Source organism: Clarias gariepinus, chromosome 4 (genome assembly GCF_024256425.1).
Source record: "Clarias gariepinus isolate MV-2021 ecotype Netherlands chromosome 4, CGAR_prim_01v2, whole genome shotgun sequence".
NCBI lineage: Eukaryota > Metazoa > Chordata > Actinopteri > Siluriformes > Clariidae > Clarias > Clarias gariepinus.
Window position 1 is genome coordinate 5505694 of NC_071103.1, and position 19917 is coordinate 5525610.

Consider the following 19917-nt stretch of genomic DNA (forward strand, 5'->3'; position numbering starts at 1 on the left):
ACACAACTATGAGATGCAGGCACATACACACACACACAAGTCATTTCAGTGTAATCAGAAGTAATTTTAGTGTAATCTGTTCTCAAGGCACAGTTATCTTCTTATTAGATTACAATGTCTTACAATATTACAAAACCTTACATAAGTCAAATAACTTTTTTAATTTATTGATGGAAAATAAACATCAACATAAATTTTTTCACTCTAGAAAAATACCGTTTTTTTACTGTATTGTATAAATTGAATATAAGAAATGTATGACAAAAAAAAAGAAGAGCTAAAGTAACTAAAAATGACAGTTATGCAAGTTATGCAAAAAATAACATGGGTAAGATAAATAAGTCCTGGTCAAGTGAGGTATTTAATCTCTGTAGTGCTGAATTATAAGCCTGGCCTAATCTTATGCTAAATTTAACCAAGTAGGAGTCATACTGATTCTCCTTTTTTTTTTTTTTTTTTTTCATGATTTGGCTCTCATTTGGCAAAAATGAAAGTCTGTAGACACACTAAAGCAGGCTTTATGTTTCCTGTCCTAAATACTGTATGTATTTTAATATTTAAATAATTTTAATATGTAATTCACCCCATATAAATTATTACATTATAGTTATTATATTTGCTTTAGTTTGTTCTTACATAAATGGTACTAAAATACCTTTGGCAACAAGGCAAAAGCACAAGCCCCACCCCATGAAAGATTCTATTATACCACACCTACTGTATGTTTTTGTTAACTACTAGCATACACAAGCTGCTTACACAATCCTTTAGCAGACATTGAAGACATATAAGTCGCAATATACCTCGACATGGCAAGTAGGTCGAATTTTTCATTTTTCAGCTTTGTACTGATCATTCAATTTATTGCCAAATGAATCTAAAATCTTGCCTGTGCAAAGAAGGCAAGAAATTACTAAAACTGGCACTGAGCTCTCTGTTTCATTAATTAAACTGAGCCTGTCTCAGATTTTTTTTTATCTGGATTTGTTGGAGTCTCGAAAACACTTTGTGACTCTATACCTGATTTGAAATGAGTAATGGTTTAAAGAAAATCTCGACTAAAATCAATAGACTTGGCAATATATAGCAGTCCAAATTGCCAATAATAGGTTCAACTGCAGCCACAAAGGCAAAAAAATGTACTGGGCTGTTCCTGCTTTTGTGATAATTATCTTTTTGTGTATATATATATAGATATATATATTTTTTTTAATTTCTTTATTTTTTATAAACAGATCAGGGCAATAACTTAACCAACTACACACCCTGCAGTAATACCAAAGAAAAGGACTTCAGCCGAATCTTCCTCCCTACTTTCTACAGCATCGTCATACTTGTGGGATTCCTTGGAAACAGCCTGGTGGTGTGTGTCATGGTCAAATACCACAAAAAATTTAAAACGTCAGATCTGTGCCTCTTTAACCTGGCTGTTTCAGACCTCATCTTCCTGATCTCATTGCTTTTCTGGGCTCACTACAGCACCATCAACGAGTGGATCTTCGGGAGCTTCATGTGCCATGCAGTAACATTGCTGTACATGATGGGATTCTATGGAAGCATTTTTTTTATGATCCTCATGACCATTGAGCGCTACACTTCCATTGTCCATGCCAGTAAATTCCTTTCCATCAAGCAGCGATCTGTTAGAACTGGCATAGCTTTAGTTTTGTTTATGTGGGCACTCAGCTTGGGAGCTTCTGTGCCAACCATTATTTTTTTACAATTTAAAAATAATTCAAATGTATCACAATGCAGGGTGGATTATCCAGAAGGGAAAGAATGGAAGGTAATTTCATACATTGAGCTGAACATCCTTGGCTTGATTATTCCTCTTTCATTGATGGTGTTCTGTTACTCACGTATTATCCCCATTGTAATGTCCACAGAGTCTCAGGGAAAATACAAATCTGTTAAACTCATGGTGGTCTTGATTATTGTTTTCTTCATCTTCTGGACACCTTACAACATTGTCATCTTCATGACATGTCTGCATCACTTGGACTACATGCAAAGCTGTCAGTGGAATCTGGACCTGCAGATGGCTATGCAATGGGTGGAAACCATAGCCTTCAGTCACTGCTCCCTAAACCCCATTATCTATGCCTTAGTAGGGCAGAAATTCAAATATTTATTTCTAAGGATCCTAAAAGAGTTTGTTTGCTTTAAACGGTGGACAACTGTGGAAAGTCATTCCTTAGAAAGAATGACAATTAGAAACACACGCCCCACAGTGATTTAAAAAAACAAGTCAAGATCAAAACTGTTGACCATAAGTGCATTTCATCAACACTTAAATCTTATGTACTGTATATCTCACTCAACATACTGTTTGACTATTTTCTAATATTGTTAATGTAAAATTCATCATAATAATGAATAAAGTACTCGAAGATCTGCTTAAAACTACTTGAAGGCAAACTTTGGGTTCACTATAATCCTGAAAATCATGATGCATTCAACAGGAAAGAATGAGTGTACCTCTCTCCAGTAAATCAGATTTACTTTTGGCTGTGTTTCAGAGATGTTTGCATGCAAGATTAGTCTTGGCAGAAAATCAAACATTTATAAGGAAATTTATCACTAACAGTGTTGCTGCATTAGAGGATAGGACAGGTTAGAATGCGTCATTCATTAAAAAAAAAAACATGGTTTTGCTGAAGGCACCTGTGTGTTGCAATAGAGGCGTTGCTAAGAATTGCATGTTGTAACATGTAGAAAGTAAAGTTTGTGTCTGATTTTGTGGAACACTGCAATTTTTGCCAAACATGCTAATGTTACAGTATTACTTTACACCACAAAAATATTTAAAGCTATCAGATTATCTTGTTGCATAAGAGTTTATGTTCAATTTCAGTTAAATTAATTTTATTTACAGCATATAAAACTTTTGACTATAATAATATAAATTATATATAACAGAGTATAGTAACATATGAATGTATGGGTAGCATGAAAAGTAGAAAGGATTCTGGCAAATACCTTTATGCTTTGCATGCTACCCATACATTCATATGATACTATACTATGTTACAGATGTTACAGATGTTACTCATGCGGTATTCTGGCTTTACCACCATGCCTCTCAGTGGCAGCATTTGGGTTTGTGCGTTTGCTGGCTTTTACCGCTGAATGGTGCTATATAACTATAGACTGACGCCTCAGGCATCAGTCCATTCTCTCAAGGATTAATAAGCCACACTCCTTTAGAGCTGCACATAGTATCGGATAAAAGCAAGTGAAACATTGTAGTTAAACTAATTTACAATCACAGTGCTAAAATTACAGTACAAATGTAGAATTCTAATTAAATGAAATTTTATTATGATCGAATTTAAGCAAAGTAAATGTTAAGACAATGAGCCTTTAGATTTTATCATGTGTAATTAGAAAAGCTACGCATGTAGGATTTTTTGTCATCTTATATTTTGTGTTCTTTAATTTTGTAGTAGATTTATTAACTAAAATAAATGAAACTAAATGACCATAAAAAATCTAACATTGTCAGGACGTGCTACTGCGTCAGCAGATGTTGATGTGTTTTTGCGTTATTATAAGATGCAACCTAAATGCAGTAGGCTGTTATGATCATCATAATGTTCTTTAATAAATAATGAAAACATTTTAACAAATTACATTTTTACATCCCAGCACCCCTGTTGCACTGTACCACCGCCGGCAAAACCTTATAAAATACAAGTGAAACATTAAATGGATTTACAAACACAGTACTAAAATTACAGTACAAAATTAGAATTTAAATTAAATATAGGCTCTTAGTTACAACGAATTTAAGCAAAGTTAATGTTAACACAGTGAGTCTTTATATTTTATTATGTGTAACACTCACGTAGCCAGAAAACTCAGGTGTGCATCAGAAAAAGTGGGTGAGCCACAGATGTTGTCAGAATAATGGAAAAAAACTATATAATAAACCTATATAAGCTACATAGCCTTTATAAGACTCTACTTTTATTTGATTGCATGCACAATGAAGACAAAACGTTATGATTTTGTAAAATAATGAAAGCAAACAGGGATACAGCGCTATTCTGTATCGGTAAACTTAAGCGCGTCAGAAAATGAACCGAAACTCCACATCAATGAATTATTAAAATGGCCAGAGTGAGTTTGCTGTTTTCCCCGATGCATTCATAATTATAAGTCTACTTCTGCCGATGCGGTGTTTCTTAATCCCACCCCCGTTAAAACCGCGTGTTCCGGGAAATTCAGTTTCCCTATGTTTCCCCGGTCGCGCGCAGTGCGCGTGCAGATTCAAATCATGACGTCACTCGCTACCTAACGCTGAAAAGGCGAACAAGGATTTTAACAGTTTTTTTCTCGTTTTAAAGTGTTTTACGAACTTGGTGAATTAAACAAATAACCTATACAAAATAATCGAGTGTCTTTTCACTTTTTTTGTATTTTTGAAGATAATTTAGACGTTTTAAGCCGCTGCAAAAGGCTGGTTTGCTGGGCAAGTACTGACATCGCGACTACTTTTATTATACGTACATTAGCTGTGTGATGATAGATGTGATACTGATTGATTCTAAATATATTTAAGGTTATACTTTGTAATTTATTATAGCATGTAACTCAAGGGTAGAGTGTCTACTCGTGATAACCACAATATCCTTTTTTTTTTACCCACCCAAACATCCAGTTTTATGGTGTACATATCAAACACACAGGTACAGCGATTATAGGACACCACACTCATAGTTATTCATGTTATTCACATCTATCTATCTATCTATCTATCTATCTATCTATCTATCTATCTATCTATCTATCTATCTATCTCAGCACCCCCATATGATGGGGAAACATGATATACTGTATGGATATCCATGATAAAACAGACATACATAATTGGCACAGCACTTATTATAATAGCATTTTTACATTTAATAATGTATCTGAATTGGTTATTTTTCTTTAATTTCACAAAATATGAAAACTTGAAGTTTATTACAAATGTTAACTGGGTGAATTGTAAAAACACTTTAAAACACGTTTAAAACTGTTAAAATCCTCGTTCGCTCTCTCAGCGTTTGGTAGCGAGTGACGTCATGATTTGAATCTGCGCGAGCACTGCGCGCGACTGGGGAAACCGGTGGGAACACCGCGTATTCAGAGAAGGGCTTGCCCGCGTGCGATCCACTACCCAGCAATTTTTTTTTGTATATTATGACTGAAATAAAGTGGCTCACATCGGCGTGTGTTTCACACAGCGGCGCAAAGACAGCACTTTTTTAACACGTGTAAATTAGCATTTGTTGTATTTCTGGGTAAGAGAAATCCCTAATAAATCTCTCATATCGACGCGCACGTTCATCTGACTCTATATCAAAACTCGGCAAAGTAAAAAAGCGCACGCCGCGGGTTCACTCGAACATTTTACATTCACTAAAAGGTTTATTCAGAACCACATTTCAGCTATTCACACACATGCATTGTGCTGTGTGTACCAACACAAGCAGCTTTGTTTCAATATTGATCTCACATAAAGTACTCATGCTAATTAAACACTGCATTTTTTTAAAAGTGAAAGCATGAGCGATGTGAGCAGCTTTAATTATTAATAATTAAATAATTATTTAATGTTGGACATAATCAGAAAAAAGCACTATGGTTATTAATTATTATTATTATTATTATTATTATTATTATTATCATGTTCTTTTGCTGTTTGTGTTCAGCGTTGAATAATTATTTGAAACTGAAGCACTTTGTGTAGACAATTTTTTTCTTTATCTCATTCTAGGGATTAAAAACGGTAACAATGTCAATTTTAGAATGTAGAATTCAGAATAATTTTTAGTTATTCTAATGTTCTATTCAAAAAGTCTATTTTCCCAGTTATTTTTTATTAAATTTTTTATGTCTTTACAGTTTTTTTCAATCGCTAACAAGCGCTTACCCATACTTCAGATACTTTTTCTAAACTCTTAACACAGACTCACACCTACAAAACACAATTGGCCAAATAGATAATTTTCTTCTAAAAAATACATTTTGTTAAATATATACTAACTCTTCATTTCAAAATAGAACACATCTTTCTCTTCACACACTAACTTTACAAAAACACTATAAATCTGACTAAAAATGAAATTATTCTGTCAAAGAATAACACTTGTTTTCACTTCACAAGGTACATGCAGTCAATCAAAGTACACCAGGTTTCAAAATACTGGCTATTATTGACATTACAAAAACTGCATAGACTTTTATGTTTCAGTTTTACAGGTATTTGCATGCAAAACATGCAATCCACCATTTTGACACCAGAAATGTCTTGGTTGGTAACTGTATGTCCACATGTACAGTAATGTTCACATTCAAAAGCATTCCAGTAAAAAGCAAACAAGTTTTTTTTTCTTTACTGTTTACTACAGGAGGTACAGTAGAAACACGGTATGAAAGAACAGAGAAAGTTTTACAGTATTGCTTACAGTGAACAAAATATCCATGAAACACAAGAGCATTCTGAACAAAAAAACAACAGCAAAAAGCCAAGATAAAAAGGGGGGAAGGGGGAGGGGGGCTAAAAAAAGGCAAAAGATTTGCATCTAATCTCTGCGATCTTCAGGGTTAGGCCACATGTTTTCATCAAAATCACATCTGATGTTATCCAAGTCGATGCACCTGGGAAAAAAAAACGCCTGGTATGTCGGATCCACCCTTGGCAATCATCAACTGTGATGTCCCTGGAGCCAGCATCCATGGCTTCAAGGAGGGACATCTGGTCATGTGGCTGATGGTCATAAACCTTCCACCTCCATGCAGAAAAGAACTCCTCTATGGGGTTGAGGAAAGGTAAATAGGTTGGAAGGAAGAGACTTACCAGTCTTGGGTGGACTTCAAACCATGTTATTGCTTGCGAGTGATGGAAAGCCACATTGTCCCAGGTAATTACAAAGGTCCTCATGTTTTCACCCTCCTGACCCTGCTCTGGAACCAGGCGCTGGTGGAGATCATTGAGAAAGGCAAGCAAGCGCTCTGTATTATAGGGTCCAACCTGACATCTGTGAAGGAGTAATCCTGCATTTGCAATTGCTGCACACATGGTAATGTTTGCCCCTCTCTGTCCTGGCACATCAACTGTGGCCCTTTTTCCAATTACATTTCATCCACGTCGACGCCTTTTGGCCAGATTGAATCCTGCCTCATCGATGTATATGAATTCATGAGGGGCCTGGTTGGCCTCCAATTCCATAACTCTCTGAAACCAAGTTTATGTAAGTTATGTTATTACTGTATACCATACTGTACTGTAACCTAGTATTGTGTAGGTTACCTACTTGCAAAGTGCAAAGCTTATAGAACTGGACATTGAATTAAATATACACTATACCTGGACATATTGTCGTCGTAGCTCCTTGACCCTCTCACTTTTCCTCTCAAAGGGAACAGTGTAGAGCTGCTTCATCCGCACTCTGTGTTTGGACAATGTCCACGTAATGGTTGTGAGGCTGATTCTATCGATATTGTCAAATATCTCATGGTCCGCCACACTTCTAGTTTGAATTTCACGCAGTTTTATTGCATTATTTGCAGCAACCATTTCTACAATGGCAAGCTCTTGATCATTACTGAGGAGCTTTCCTCTTCCCCCAGAGGGTGGAAGACGTTGCATTCTTTAGAAAGACAAAAAAATCAACATATGCATTACTGTATGACCATATTGACATGTCAAGTGAGAATAGAAACAATCCATGTAAAATGCAATACTTACCTGTTGGTTTGTTGAAAGATGCGTATAATGGCGGCAACCGTTGACCGCCTCAAATTGGGCTGCACTCTTTCACCAGCCTCTCTTAGTAAAAGACCATGGTTGATTACATGGTCAATGATAGTGGCACGAATTTCATCACTGACTACTGTTCTTGCAGCCTTTGGAATGCCACCACCACGCATTCTTACACCTCTACCTTGCCCTCTCCTTGGGCCTGCTCTTCTCCCTGGGCCCCTTGCTCTTACTCTTCCTCGACCAGACATTACAGTGTTTGTCTTTTTTTTGTTTCCAAAAACATCACTCCTCAAAGTCTTGCCTTATAAACCCCACTGAGTCTAAGCCAGAATGGAATAAGCTGTGGTTGGCCCAATTTACCCAACATAAATCAGCTGTGTGTCAATTATTCAATTGTTTGTTTATTATCAGCTGAGATATATTTTTGATATTGATATTGTTTTTGAACTGATATCATTGCAGAAGCAGAGGTTTTTATACTGTATCTAAGGTTTGGAATATTGTTTTTGCTAATGTGGGATGTTGTGTGTTAACATTCGTAAATACTACAAAAACAGTCCATAATTTTGTTGGGAGGTATAGCTTGTCTGTTAAGAAAATGTAAGCATTGTGGAAATGTGTTCACTGACTGCATATTGGGTGAAAACGACATGAAATGTGTGAATGGTATGGCCACAAAAGACCGATGCTGTGCTAATTGTGTTTAAAGTTTTGAAAATGTGACAACTGATTGGACAAACGCTTGTTAGCGACTGAAAAAAACTGTAAATGTAACTTTTTTAAATAAAAACAATAAACCGATACAAACAGAAGCTGTATAACAATAAATTCTTTCTACAAATAAAATCGTTAGCTAGTGAACTTAATTAACTAGTCTAAATAATAAAAATGTTTTTACAAGCCCTTGAGCTTGTTTGGCCAGTCAGTTTCCTTGCTGTTTTCCCTGACGCATTGATAATCTTTACACCCCATCCCTGTTAAAACCGCATATTCAGAGAAAGGCTCGCCCGCGAGAGGTTGGAGCAAAGCAGCTTTACACAATCTAAAGAATTATTTAAGTCTGTATGGAATGTCTAGCTTATCACATGCATTAATGTTTCAATTGGTTTCATTTGCTGATTTTTTTGCCTGATGGCACTTTATGGCATATCAATGTGTCATGGCATGAAGGCATTTCACCTGTGGCACTGCTGAGGTATGTCTGAAGACAACAAGGTTGCTTTGATAGCAGCCATCAGCTATTGTTGGCCAGATGTTTCACCTTCTTCCCATAAAAATACTTACATAGATTGTCTATGGGGCTCAGGTCTAGCACAGTAATTTCATGGTCAGCAAACTATTGCGTGGTAGTTTTGGCACTCTAGGCTAAAATGTGCCACTGTATTTACATTTGTTGCGTCTTTTGTGTTCATCATGTAAAAAGGTTTTTGGGGAAAAGAACCACAAGCAACATAACTTGCCATTAAATTAAAAATATTGTTTTTAATTTATTGCACCAATGTGTAAAACTATGTTGTGTGTGTTTTGGAGGCCAGTTGTGTGTGATGTCTGTGGGCAAAGTGAACGGTTTTGAGTGTAGAGCTTAATTTTGACCTGACAATATAGTGTTTGGGAAAATTGGGTGAGACGTTATGGATTTGTGTTTACTGTTTTAAGAATACGAGGCATAGTTCCAAGAAATGTATTTAAGCAATCAAGAAAAACTGTAACAAAACCCAAATTTGACACCATATGGAACACACATGGTTTATAACCTCTGTTTGATTCATTTTTACACTGCAGTGCTCGATATAAGACACTTGTAACCATTATACTTTTCTAATGATTTAGTCTGGGTTAGATTTTTTTATTAGTGTAAAATACATGAATATAAAAAAAAACACAACACCAGCACTGTACATTCACAAAAATATTTATCTTACCACATTGTACACAATATATTCATGGTTTTACAAAGATTGCAATTTAAATTAAAACATATTTCTTCTTCTTTGTCTTTCGGCTGTTCCCTTTCAGGGGTCGCCACAGCGAATCATCTGCCTCCATCTAACCCTATCCTCTGCATCCTCTTTTCTCACACCAACTAACTTCATGTCCTCTCTCACTGCATCCATAAATCTCCTCTTTGGTCTTCCTCTAGACCTCCTGCCTGGCAGTTCCAACCTCAGCATCCTTCTACCAATATATTCACAATCTCTCCTCTGAACATGCCCAAACCACCTCAATCTGGCCTCTCTGACTTTATCTCCAAAACATCTAACGTGGGTTGTCCCTCTGATAAACTCATTCTTAATCCTATCCATCCTTGTCACTCCCAAAGAGAACCTCAACATCTTTAGCTCTGCTACCTCCAACTCTGCCTCCTGTCTTTTCTTCAGCGCCACTGTCTCTAAGCCGTAGAGCATCGCTAGTCTCACCACTGTCCTGTACACCTTTCCTTTCATTCTCGCTGATACTCTTTTATCGCACAACACACCTGACACTTTTCTCCACCCATTCCAACCTGCCTGTACCCGTCTCTTCACCTCTTTTCCACACTCCCCGTTGCTCTGGACCGTTGACCCCAAGTACTTAAAATCCTGCACCTTCTTTACCTCTGCTCCCTGTAGCCTCACCGATCCTCCTGGGTCACTCTCATTTACACACATGTATTCCGTCTTGCTGCGGCTAACCTTCATTCCTCTGCTTTCCAGAGCATACCTCCACCTCTCCAAATTTTCCTCCACCTGTTTCCTGCTCTCGCTACAGAGCACAATGTCATCTGCAAACATCATAGTCCATGGGGACTCCTGTCTTACCTCATCTGTCATCCTGTCCATCACCAGAGCAAACAAAAAGGGGCTTAGAACTGATCCTTGATGCAGACCCACCTCCACCTTAAACTCTTCTGTCACACCTACAGCACATCTTACCACTGTCTTACAGCTCTCATACATGTCCTGCACCACTCTAACATACTTCTCTGCCACTCCAGACTTCCTCATACAATACCACAGCTCCTCTCTTGGCACCCTGTCATACGCTTTCTCTAAATCTAAAAAGACACAATGCAATTCCCTGTTACCTTCTCTGTACTTCTCCGCCAGCATCCTCAAAGCAAATACTGCATCTGATGTACTCTTTCTAGGCATAAAACCATATTGCTGCTCACAAATGCTCACCTCTGCCCTTAACCTAGCTTCCACTACTCTTTCCCACAGCTTCATTGTCTGGCTCATTAGCTTTATACCTCTATAATTGCCACAGCTTTGCACATCTCCCTTGTTCTTAAAAATTGGCACCAATACACTTCTCCTCCATTCCTCTGGAATCCTCTCACTCTCCAAGATCTTGTTAAACAAACTTGTCAAAAACTCTACTGCCACCTCTCCTAAGCACTTCCATACCTCCACAGGTATGTCATCAGGACCAACAGCCTTTCCACTCTTCATCCTCTTCAACGCCCTTCTCACCTCACTTCTACCAATATTTGCTACTTCCTGTTCCCCAACAGTCACCTCTTCTACTCTTTGTTCTCTTTCGTTTTCCTCATTCATCAACTCCTTAAAGTACTCCTTCCATCTTCCCATCACCCTCCTGGCATCTGTCAGTACATTTCCATCTCTATCTTTAATCACTCTAACCTGCTGCACATCCTTCCCATCTCTATCTCTCTGCCTTGCCAACCTGTACAGATCCCCCTCTCCCTCCTTACTGTCTAGCCTAGCATTCAAGTCCTCATATGCTCTTTGTTTGGCCTTTGCCACCTCTACCTTCACCTTACTCTGCATCTCCCTGTACACCTGTCTACTCTCTTCAGTCCTCTCAGTGTCCCACTTCTTCTTAGCTAGCCTCTTTCCCTGTATACACTCCTGGACTTCCTCATTCCACCACCAAGTCTCCTTGTCCACTTTCCCCTTACCTGATGATACACCAAGTACCCTCCTACCTGTCTCCCTGATCACATTGGCTGTAGTTGTTCAGTCAACTGAAAGCACCTCCTGACCACCCATAGCCTGTCTCAACTCCTCCCTAAAGACTTCACAACATTCTTCCTTTTTCAGCTTCCACCACTTTGTCCTCTGCTCTGCCTTTGTCCTCTTCGCCTTCCTCACCACCAGGGTTATTTTGCACACCACCATTCTGTGTTGTCTGGCTACACTCTCCCCTACCAACACTTTGCAGTCACTGATCTCTTTCAGGTTACAACGTCGACACAAGATGTAGTCGACCTGAGTGCTTCTGCCTCCACTCTTATATGTCACCCTATGTTCCTGCCTCTTCTGGAAGAAAGTATTTACCACTGCCATTTCCATCCTCTTTGCAAAGTCCACCACCATCTGTCCTTCTACATTCCTGTCCTGAAGACCAAACCTGCCCATCACATTTTCATCACCTCTGTTCCCTTCCCCAACATGTCCATTGAAGTCTGCACCAATCACCACTCTCTCCCCTCTGGGGATGCTCTGTATCACTTCATCTAACTCACTCCAGAATTTATCCTTCTCTTTAAACTCACATCCTACCTGTGGGGCATAACCACTAACAACATTAAACATTATCTCTTCAATTTCCAGCTTCAGACTCATCACCCTATCTGATACTCTCTTCACCTCTAGAACATTCCTTACAAACTCCTCTTTTAGAATAACTCCTACTCCATTTCTTTTCCTATCCACACCATGGTAAAACAATTTGAACCCTGATCCTAAGCTTCTAGCCTTGCTCCCTTTCCACCTGGTCTCCTGTACACACAGTATATCCACCTTTCTTCTCTGCATCATATCAACCAACTCTCTTCCCTTCCCTGTCATGGTCCCAACATTCAAAGTCCCCACTATCACTCCTAAACTCTTGCCTTTCCTCTTCTCTCTCTGCTTACGAACACGCCTTCCTCCTCTTCTTCTTCGACCAACAGTAGCCCAATTTCCACCAGCACCCTGTAGGTCAACAGCACCAGTGGCGGTCGTTGTTAACCCGGGCCACGACCGATCCGGTATGGGAATTATATTCTTGATTCGCATCATTGATTTGGCAAATGTTTTACGTCGGATGCCCTTCCTGACACAACCCTCTGCATTTATCCAGACTTGGGACTGGCACAAGAAGACACTGGATTGCGCCCCCCGTGGTTGCATTAAATTAAGAGTTAAAACATATTTGAAATACAATATAGTACACAAACAAAAACATCTGAAGACAAAACTAAAGTATAAAGTGAGGGAAGAATCTTCTTGAATGGGAAATCCATCCTTGCACAGACCCTGCATAAATTAGATCACAGACCTCCTGGAGATGGTAAAACCTTTCACTGCTATGCAGAAAAAAAAAACTCTTTAATGAGGTTGAGAAAGGGAAACTATGGTGCGAGATATTGGAGTGAAAACTGTGGATGATCAAGTTTTAGTTTTAGTGGAAAGATACGTTGTCCCAGATGACAATGTATCTCATCTGCTTTGCATCCATTTGTTGTTCTGCTGCAACATTGTAGTGAAGTCTGTCTAAAATTGTGATAATGTGGGCCGTGTTGTAGGGACCTAACTTGACATGGCAGTGTAGGATCCCATTCTGTGTGATTGCAGTGGAGATTGTGACATTGCCTCCACATTGGCCTAGGACATTCAAAATTGCTCTATGGCCAATGATGTTTATTCCTCATCTTCTTACTTTAGTCAGGTTGAACCCAGCCTCATCTAAGAAAATAAATTCATGCGAGATTGGACCATCAATTAGTAGAACTCTCTGAAAATAGAGAACATGTAACAAGGTTGTGTGCAGTAGACAATACTAAAGTGGACATTACTTACTTTCACATATTCGCACTGTAGGTCTTTTAGTCTTTTAGAATTGGCACTCAGTACAGTTGTTGCACCTGAATGTGATGTTTTTTAAAGATTTGCACCAGTGTTGTGTGAGAGACCTGATGGACATTATTAAAAAGTCTGTGCTCATTCAGGATGTTTGTCTGAATTTTTCTAAGACATATCACATTAGTGACCAAAACCATATTTATAATAGCTCTCTCTTATTCCTCTTTGAATATTGGGCCCTTACCTCGTGTATATTCTCGACCCTCAATCCTATGTAGATCACTCAAGATACATGTTACAGTAAATGTCACAAGACAACATGTGCTGACAAGACATTGTATCAAACATGAATCACAGTGAATAGTACCAAATACTGTAGTACTAAGGGAGGTCATGTAGTAGGCTATATTATACTGTAGAAAGCAGAGAAAAGTTGTTTTTACATATACTTGTGCACTGTGACATTGTGAAATGTCTAAATAACTAAAGCAACAGTGAGGTTCGGCTGAACTTAATGTCAACCCATTGTTTACAACATGTTTAACCAAGGTTGCTCAAATCGCATCTGATAAATTTTGTCCCATTCTTCTTTGTCCACGTCCTCCAGGTCTATCTCTTTTTCTTCCCCCCTTCCTCCATACCCCTCTCATCCTAACTCTTTTTCTTACTGCAACATTGCCTTCCATTTTTGTTGAAGACAGGTAAACTGACCCGTTGCCTTTTGTAGTGCTTATGTCTGATCATTGAGTTTATAGTTAAGCACCTAAGTGTCCGCACATGTGACACCCATGTTTGATTAGTTCATAGGGGTGGTATTTTGCAGTGTCTTGAAATGGCAAAGAAGTTGTGTCTAATGTAGAGAAGTGTTTTTAGTGTTTTGCAAAACTATGTGTGTAGTGTTTTGCAAAACATGTGAAACTGAAAATGTGCTTATAGTTGTGCAAATCTGAGTTGAGGTTTTGCTTCTTGAGTGTAAGGTTTTGGTAACTGTGTTATTTAAAATTTTAGTGTGTAAGCAATCATAAAAAAAACTGTAAGTCCCTATCAGCTCAATATGGAATAACTACACTTGACAATTTAAATAAATTGGTATAGGCCATATGACTTTGGACAAAATTTCAAATCAGAAGACATCAGGAGAGGTTGGGAGCAAATTCGGCCAAATGGAATGGGGGTTTTACTATCCCGCCTAAAACCAACCATTTAAATTGTTTCTTTTACCTCCACTGTCCCTATTATCTCTCCCAGACCCAGACTCTTTTTCTTTTCTATCATAAGAAATAGCCACAGATACTTTTGTCTTTTTTATGGATCTTCTATGTCCTCTGTCATCCATTATCTACAGTATACCACTTATTCTGTAAAGGGTCTTAGGGAGCCTGAAGCCAATTGCAGGAGACTCATAGTACAAATCGGGGGATACACTGGTTGTGTGTGGACACCCCCGGGGGTGTCTGTGTATGGGCAGTGGTAGCTGAGTTATTAAGACATTGAACTTCTAATGAGAAGATCACAGATTCAACCCCAGCACCACTGTTTGGCCCTTGAGCAAGGTCCTTAACTCTCAAATGCATAATGAGATAAAGCATACAAAGTGAAGGAATGGTAGTTTGCTCTGTATAAGGGCATATGACAAATGATGTAATTATAAATAAATATAGAGCTTACACATCCCAATCACTGCCATTTCAGGTTAAAGCCTCTGCTTCCACAGTTTACATAATTAAAATTTGTTAATATTATGTAAGGTTTTGCAGTGTATTTTGAGCCAACTTTAAACTACTGTATTGTTTCAAATGATTTTGACACTAATATATGTAGTTTTATTTCCATCATGTTTGTTTATGCTTATAAATACATGTAGTCTTACATACAGATATTACAGTATGCATTTAAAATGTTTAATATACTTGTTTAAAGTACTGTATATATATATATAAATATATATGCGTTGAAGATGCATATAGATTGCGTATAGAAGATTGTTGAAGATTTTTTTTAATATTATAAACTATACAAAACTTCAGCTTACAGGATCATCAGCTTTATCTCTACCAGTTTCAGTTATACTTTGGTAGATGATAACATTGACTTACAGGTCTGCACCATATCAGATCTGTTTAGGCAGCAAGCAATTGCTTAAACTTTCCTGGAACCATAAGGATATTATATATTTACCAAATCCTGACTGGAGAACCTTAGGTGTTACAAAGCACAACTATCGCATTCCTCTTGCGCAGAAAGCTATTTGTTACCCTAATTATGTACATTTCCACATAACTGTACTTTACTTGAGACATATACACATATACTGTACATTAAAGCAGTGGTTCGCAACCTTGCTCTGCACATTGTTGTGTTTCCCTGCTCTGTCACACGAACTTCCTAACTGCATTGAGAGCAGAGAAAACACTAAAATGTTGAGGGGAGTAAATCCTCCCGGACCATTGTTGGGAACTACTGCATTACAGCACTGTAAAATTCTATTCTTTGCATATCCTAGCTATTTATGGAGCTGTAATGCAGGTGTGAAGCAGAGTATAAAGGGATTAATGGCCTTGCTCAAGGGCCCTACAGTGGCCGCCTGGTGGAGCTGCTGACTGTCGTAAGGCTTAAACATATATATATATATCAAGTGATATTATTTTAATCTACTGTTCACCTATAACCAACAAAGAAATGTAGGGGGACCGAAGGTTAAAATGTGGTAACTTAATAATTTTAATATCTGACTCTAAGTGTCCAATTTATAATATTTTAGTAATCACTTGAAATTTATTATTTCAATAGTCAATTTATCTTATTAAAACCAGCCATATACCAAAGCTTCTACAGGTAGTCATCGACTTACGAATGAGTACTGTTTAGGGAACGCGTTTGTTAGTCAGGTTTTTCTGACAAAATGAGTTTTTAACGCATTTGACACAAATATTCAATGTAAAGCATACCAACCCATTTTTGACTAAATCTGTCCCCTTTCTCCACACTGCCATCATGTGGCCAAAAAAAATAATTGTGTGAAATGAATTAATCTCATTACTGTCATGTCGAACAGCCTTTGTACATATAATGTTATTGTGTGGGCCTACAGTATGCTGGTAAAATGGCCCCTGGGCTTAGCGTGGTGCAAAGGCCTCCTTTATTATAGTGTAATGCGTACCTTTTTAATACCCTCTGGCAATCCATGAAATAAATGATGGCCAGAGTAACAAAGGGTCAGGTCCACACAAGGGATGGACTTAAGTATATCTGTACTGTATGTTAAGTAAATTCCGGAGATTGTGTATGAAAAGACAAGGGCTCTTTCCTTGTCAAGTGGTCTGGCAATGCATAATGGGTGTAAAGGACAACTATACATTACATAAAGCGTTAATGTTATTTCCTGAACTTTTTTTGCCATTATTGATAATATTGTTTACCATAAAATACAGACTTAATTTATATCAGATATAATTGTCAAACACTGTTTAGATTATTACTGTTTATTTTAATTTGACCAGTTCAACAAAATCCTACTGCCACCATGTATAAGTTTTTAACACTTTAACCAGATTGAGCTACTGACTTCCCCATCCATATTAAAAGACTTATCTTATGTTATCTTGTCATTTTTTCTTGTCATACTATTATGCAAAGTGCAATTGTGTATTTGAAGTTGGTCTTTTTATGCTGGAGATAACATTTATTAAATGATAATAGTTCATATATATTAAGTAATAAATTAAACTTTTGGAATTTGATTGAAAAATGATTAATCAGTGGCAAGGTGGTGTGACTTGGTCTCTGGTGCAGAATTACTGTTACCTTATCCTACAATTTCTTATTTTCAAATAACAGCACACATTCATTCACATTTACATATCACATTTACACATTTCAGCATATGATTTGAAATGCACTGATGTCTAACATCACAGTTAAAGTCATTATGAAGGTTAATTATTCCTTTAAAACAGCTAGAAAACTAAAAACACTGAATTAATCACTCTACCTAAACGACTTTAATTCTGCAAATTTGTCACAGAAAGCGCATGCATGTATGTCTCCCTAGATGGCACTGCAGGACATTTCTAAAAGATGTTCGATGCGAAACAGTTTTAAAAAAGGCTTATATACATACATTTTTGCATTTTTTAAATTATTATTTGCATATAGACTGTTAGTGAATGCAGTATGTAAGCAATCCAAACATCCTCCTGAAATATAAATGAATAAATAAATAAACAAATAAAATAATCTTTTTATGATAATCCTGAGAGCTAGAAGGGTTTAAAATGTGATTAACTGAAATATGGTTAAAAGAGGACATACATGTAACATAAAACTACTGCCCCTACAAACTGTGTTAATTTTTTTAACATGATCCTGTAGTACACTCAATGGGGCAAAGGATACACAAAACACCAGGTAAGGTACCAGAAAAAAGTTTTTGTTTTTTTTTTATTTATGTTTTTTTAAATAAGACATGAGATCAATTTGAGTAAAAGAATTAAAGGACATTTTGTTAGGGAGAAGGGCTCGAGGTGATGCACCTGGGTGTTCGTGGCAGTGCAGGTAGGGTGCCACGATGCGACAGTAGGGGTCAGCAGCTGTTATAAGCCTGTGAAGGGTAGTGGACCCAGCAACATCCCATTATGCAGCCCCAAACCTTGCTTGGCTTGCTCCAGCTGTTGGCTGGTGATGAGGAGCACTTGGTTGATTTTGTCCTGTATGTCCTGAATGTAGTCAACAACATGCATGGACATAGCATGTGCTTCAGAGTCTGGTTCAAGTGCTCCACTAGGCTCTCAGTTTGTAGGTGGTATACTAGTGTACAGATCTGCTTCACTTGCAACCACTAATAAAGGGTGTTCCTTGGTCTGTGAGCACCTTCTTAAATAAACAGCTTTAAAATATAAAGAGTGGCATAGTCCACCAGCATGAGGATGCACTAGTACTGTAGGTCTGTGCCCATTTTCCCAGTGACCAGATGAGATTCATGCCTATCTGGAATGGGCAGAGACATAAGTGGGGCTAAAATAGGCTCCCAAGGAGCCATCTGCTGTCCTTCCTGGTATTGTTTGCAGATGTTTCTGATGTCTGCTTCCGGGCTAGGTCAGTGGAATTGTTCTCGGACCCACCACTGGGTGCAGTAATATAGCAGGCTCCTCCTTATTACAAAATAAGCCATTGGACGGGAAATCTCACCATAATGGGCTTTGCCCTTGATCTCTAGCATCTGGTTCATTTAGTTTTTCCTGTCACTCATCCTGTTTTCTCTCCTGCCAAAAGTTTCCAAGGATAATCACTAACTATTATTGACTCATGCTTTTGTACCAGTAAAGGGACAAATGTATATACATGCTCCACAATGCAGGTATGTTTCATGCAAACATCAAGTCTTTGTTATCTTATGGCTGTACACACATGCTTTTTGAATGCAGAAAAATGCTATTGTTGATACCTGTATAATTGTTTCCACTTCATCATCCATACACTGAAACTTGATGACACAACAAGTCACAAATGCTGTCACAAAAATACTGGTGGTGTTTATCCTACTTCTGTTCACATTAGTGCCTTCATCTGTTTCCGTATTAGGAGTTAACAATCCTACATCAAGATTAACCAGAGAGCTCTTAATTTCTAAATTTTAAATCACAGAAAATATATGGGCCTTTCGAATTTGTCTTGGAGTGTGTGAATGAAACCACGTACTTTATAAGAATATAACAAATATATAAATCTACATTGTTGTAGAAAATCACAAAAGCTGAAATTCTAAATAATTAATTCTAAATAATAGGAGAGAACATTGTGGCATTTCAGAAGCTGTTTTGCATAGAACGTATTAGATCCACCCTCACTGAATTTAATTCCATCTTGTCATGTTTGCATTCACTTTTTATAGTGAAGTCTGCATTTCCCAACCATGCCGTATCCGTTTACTAGCCGATCTTTACCGCTTCAAAATGGCGGATGTGCATAGGCACAAGGGTGGCTTATAGCAGTAGCAAGTGCGGTATCTATACTTCAATAGTCTTCAAGACTTCAAGAGTCTTCGCTGTAAGCCACCGTCCTAAAGTGTCTCTATTTGCCTAATTGTAGACTGTTGAACTTCCAAAGTCTTTGAAATAATTTTTTAAAGCTTTTTTTGGCAAGGTACTGTATGGCCCACATAGCCTACTCTTCCTAAAATAATTCTAAACGTTTGAGTGGTTTTGATCAGTCAAAGTAGCTCTAGTTCACATCTCTAAATCTCTCCTCATCTCTTGTTTTTTTAACAAGACTCTAGGTATGCTTACATCTGACTCTAATTAGCTTTTTTAAAGGTTATACACTCAAGGATTCACATACTTTTTTCACTACCGCTATGAGCTTTTTATGGTTGTT

At 37.7% G+C, this 19917-nt stretch overlaps 1 protein-coding gene across 1 annotated transcript; it reads left to right on the forward strand.

The window, feature by feature from the left end:
- Window positions 1-772: 772 nt before the first annotated feature.
- LOC128520676 (C-C chemokine receptor type 3-like) lies at window positions 773-2392 on the forward strand. Its single transcript, XM_053495023.1, has 2 exons — window positions 773-816; window positions 1236-2392. The coding sequence occupies exons 1-2, from the start codon at window positions 810-812 to the stop codon at window positions 2237-2239; spliced, it is 1011 nt and encodes a 336-aa protein (XP_053350998.1). The 5' UTR covers window positions 773-809; the 3' UTR covers window positions 2240-2392.
- The last annotated feature ends 17525 nt before the right edge of the window (window positions 2393-19917 follow it).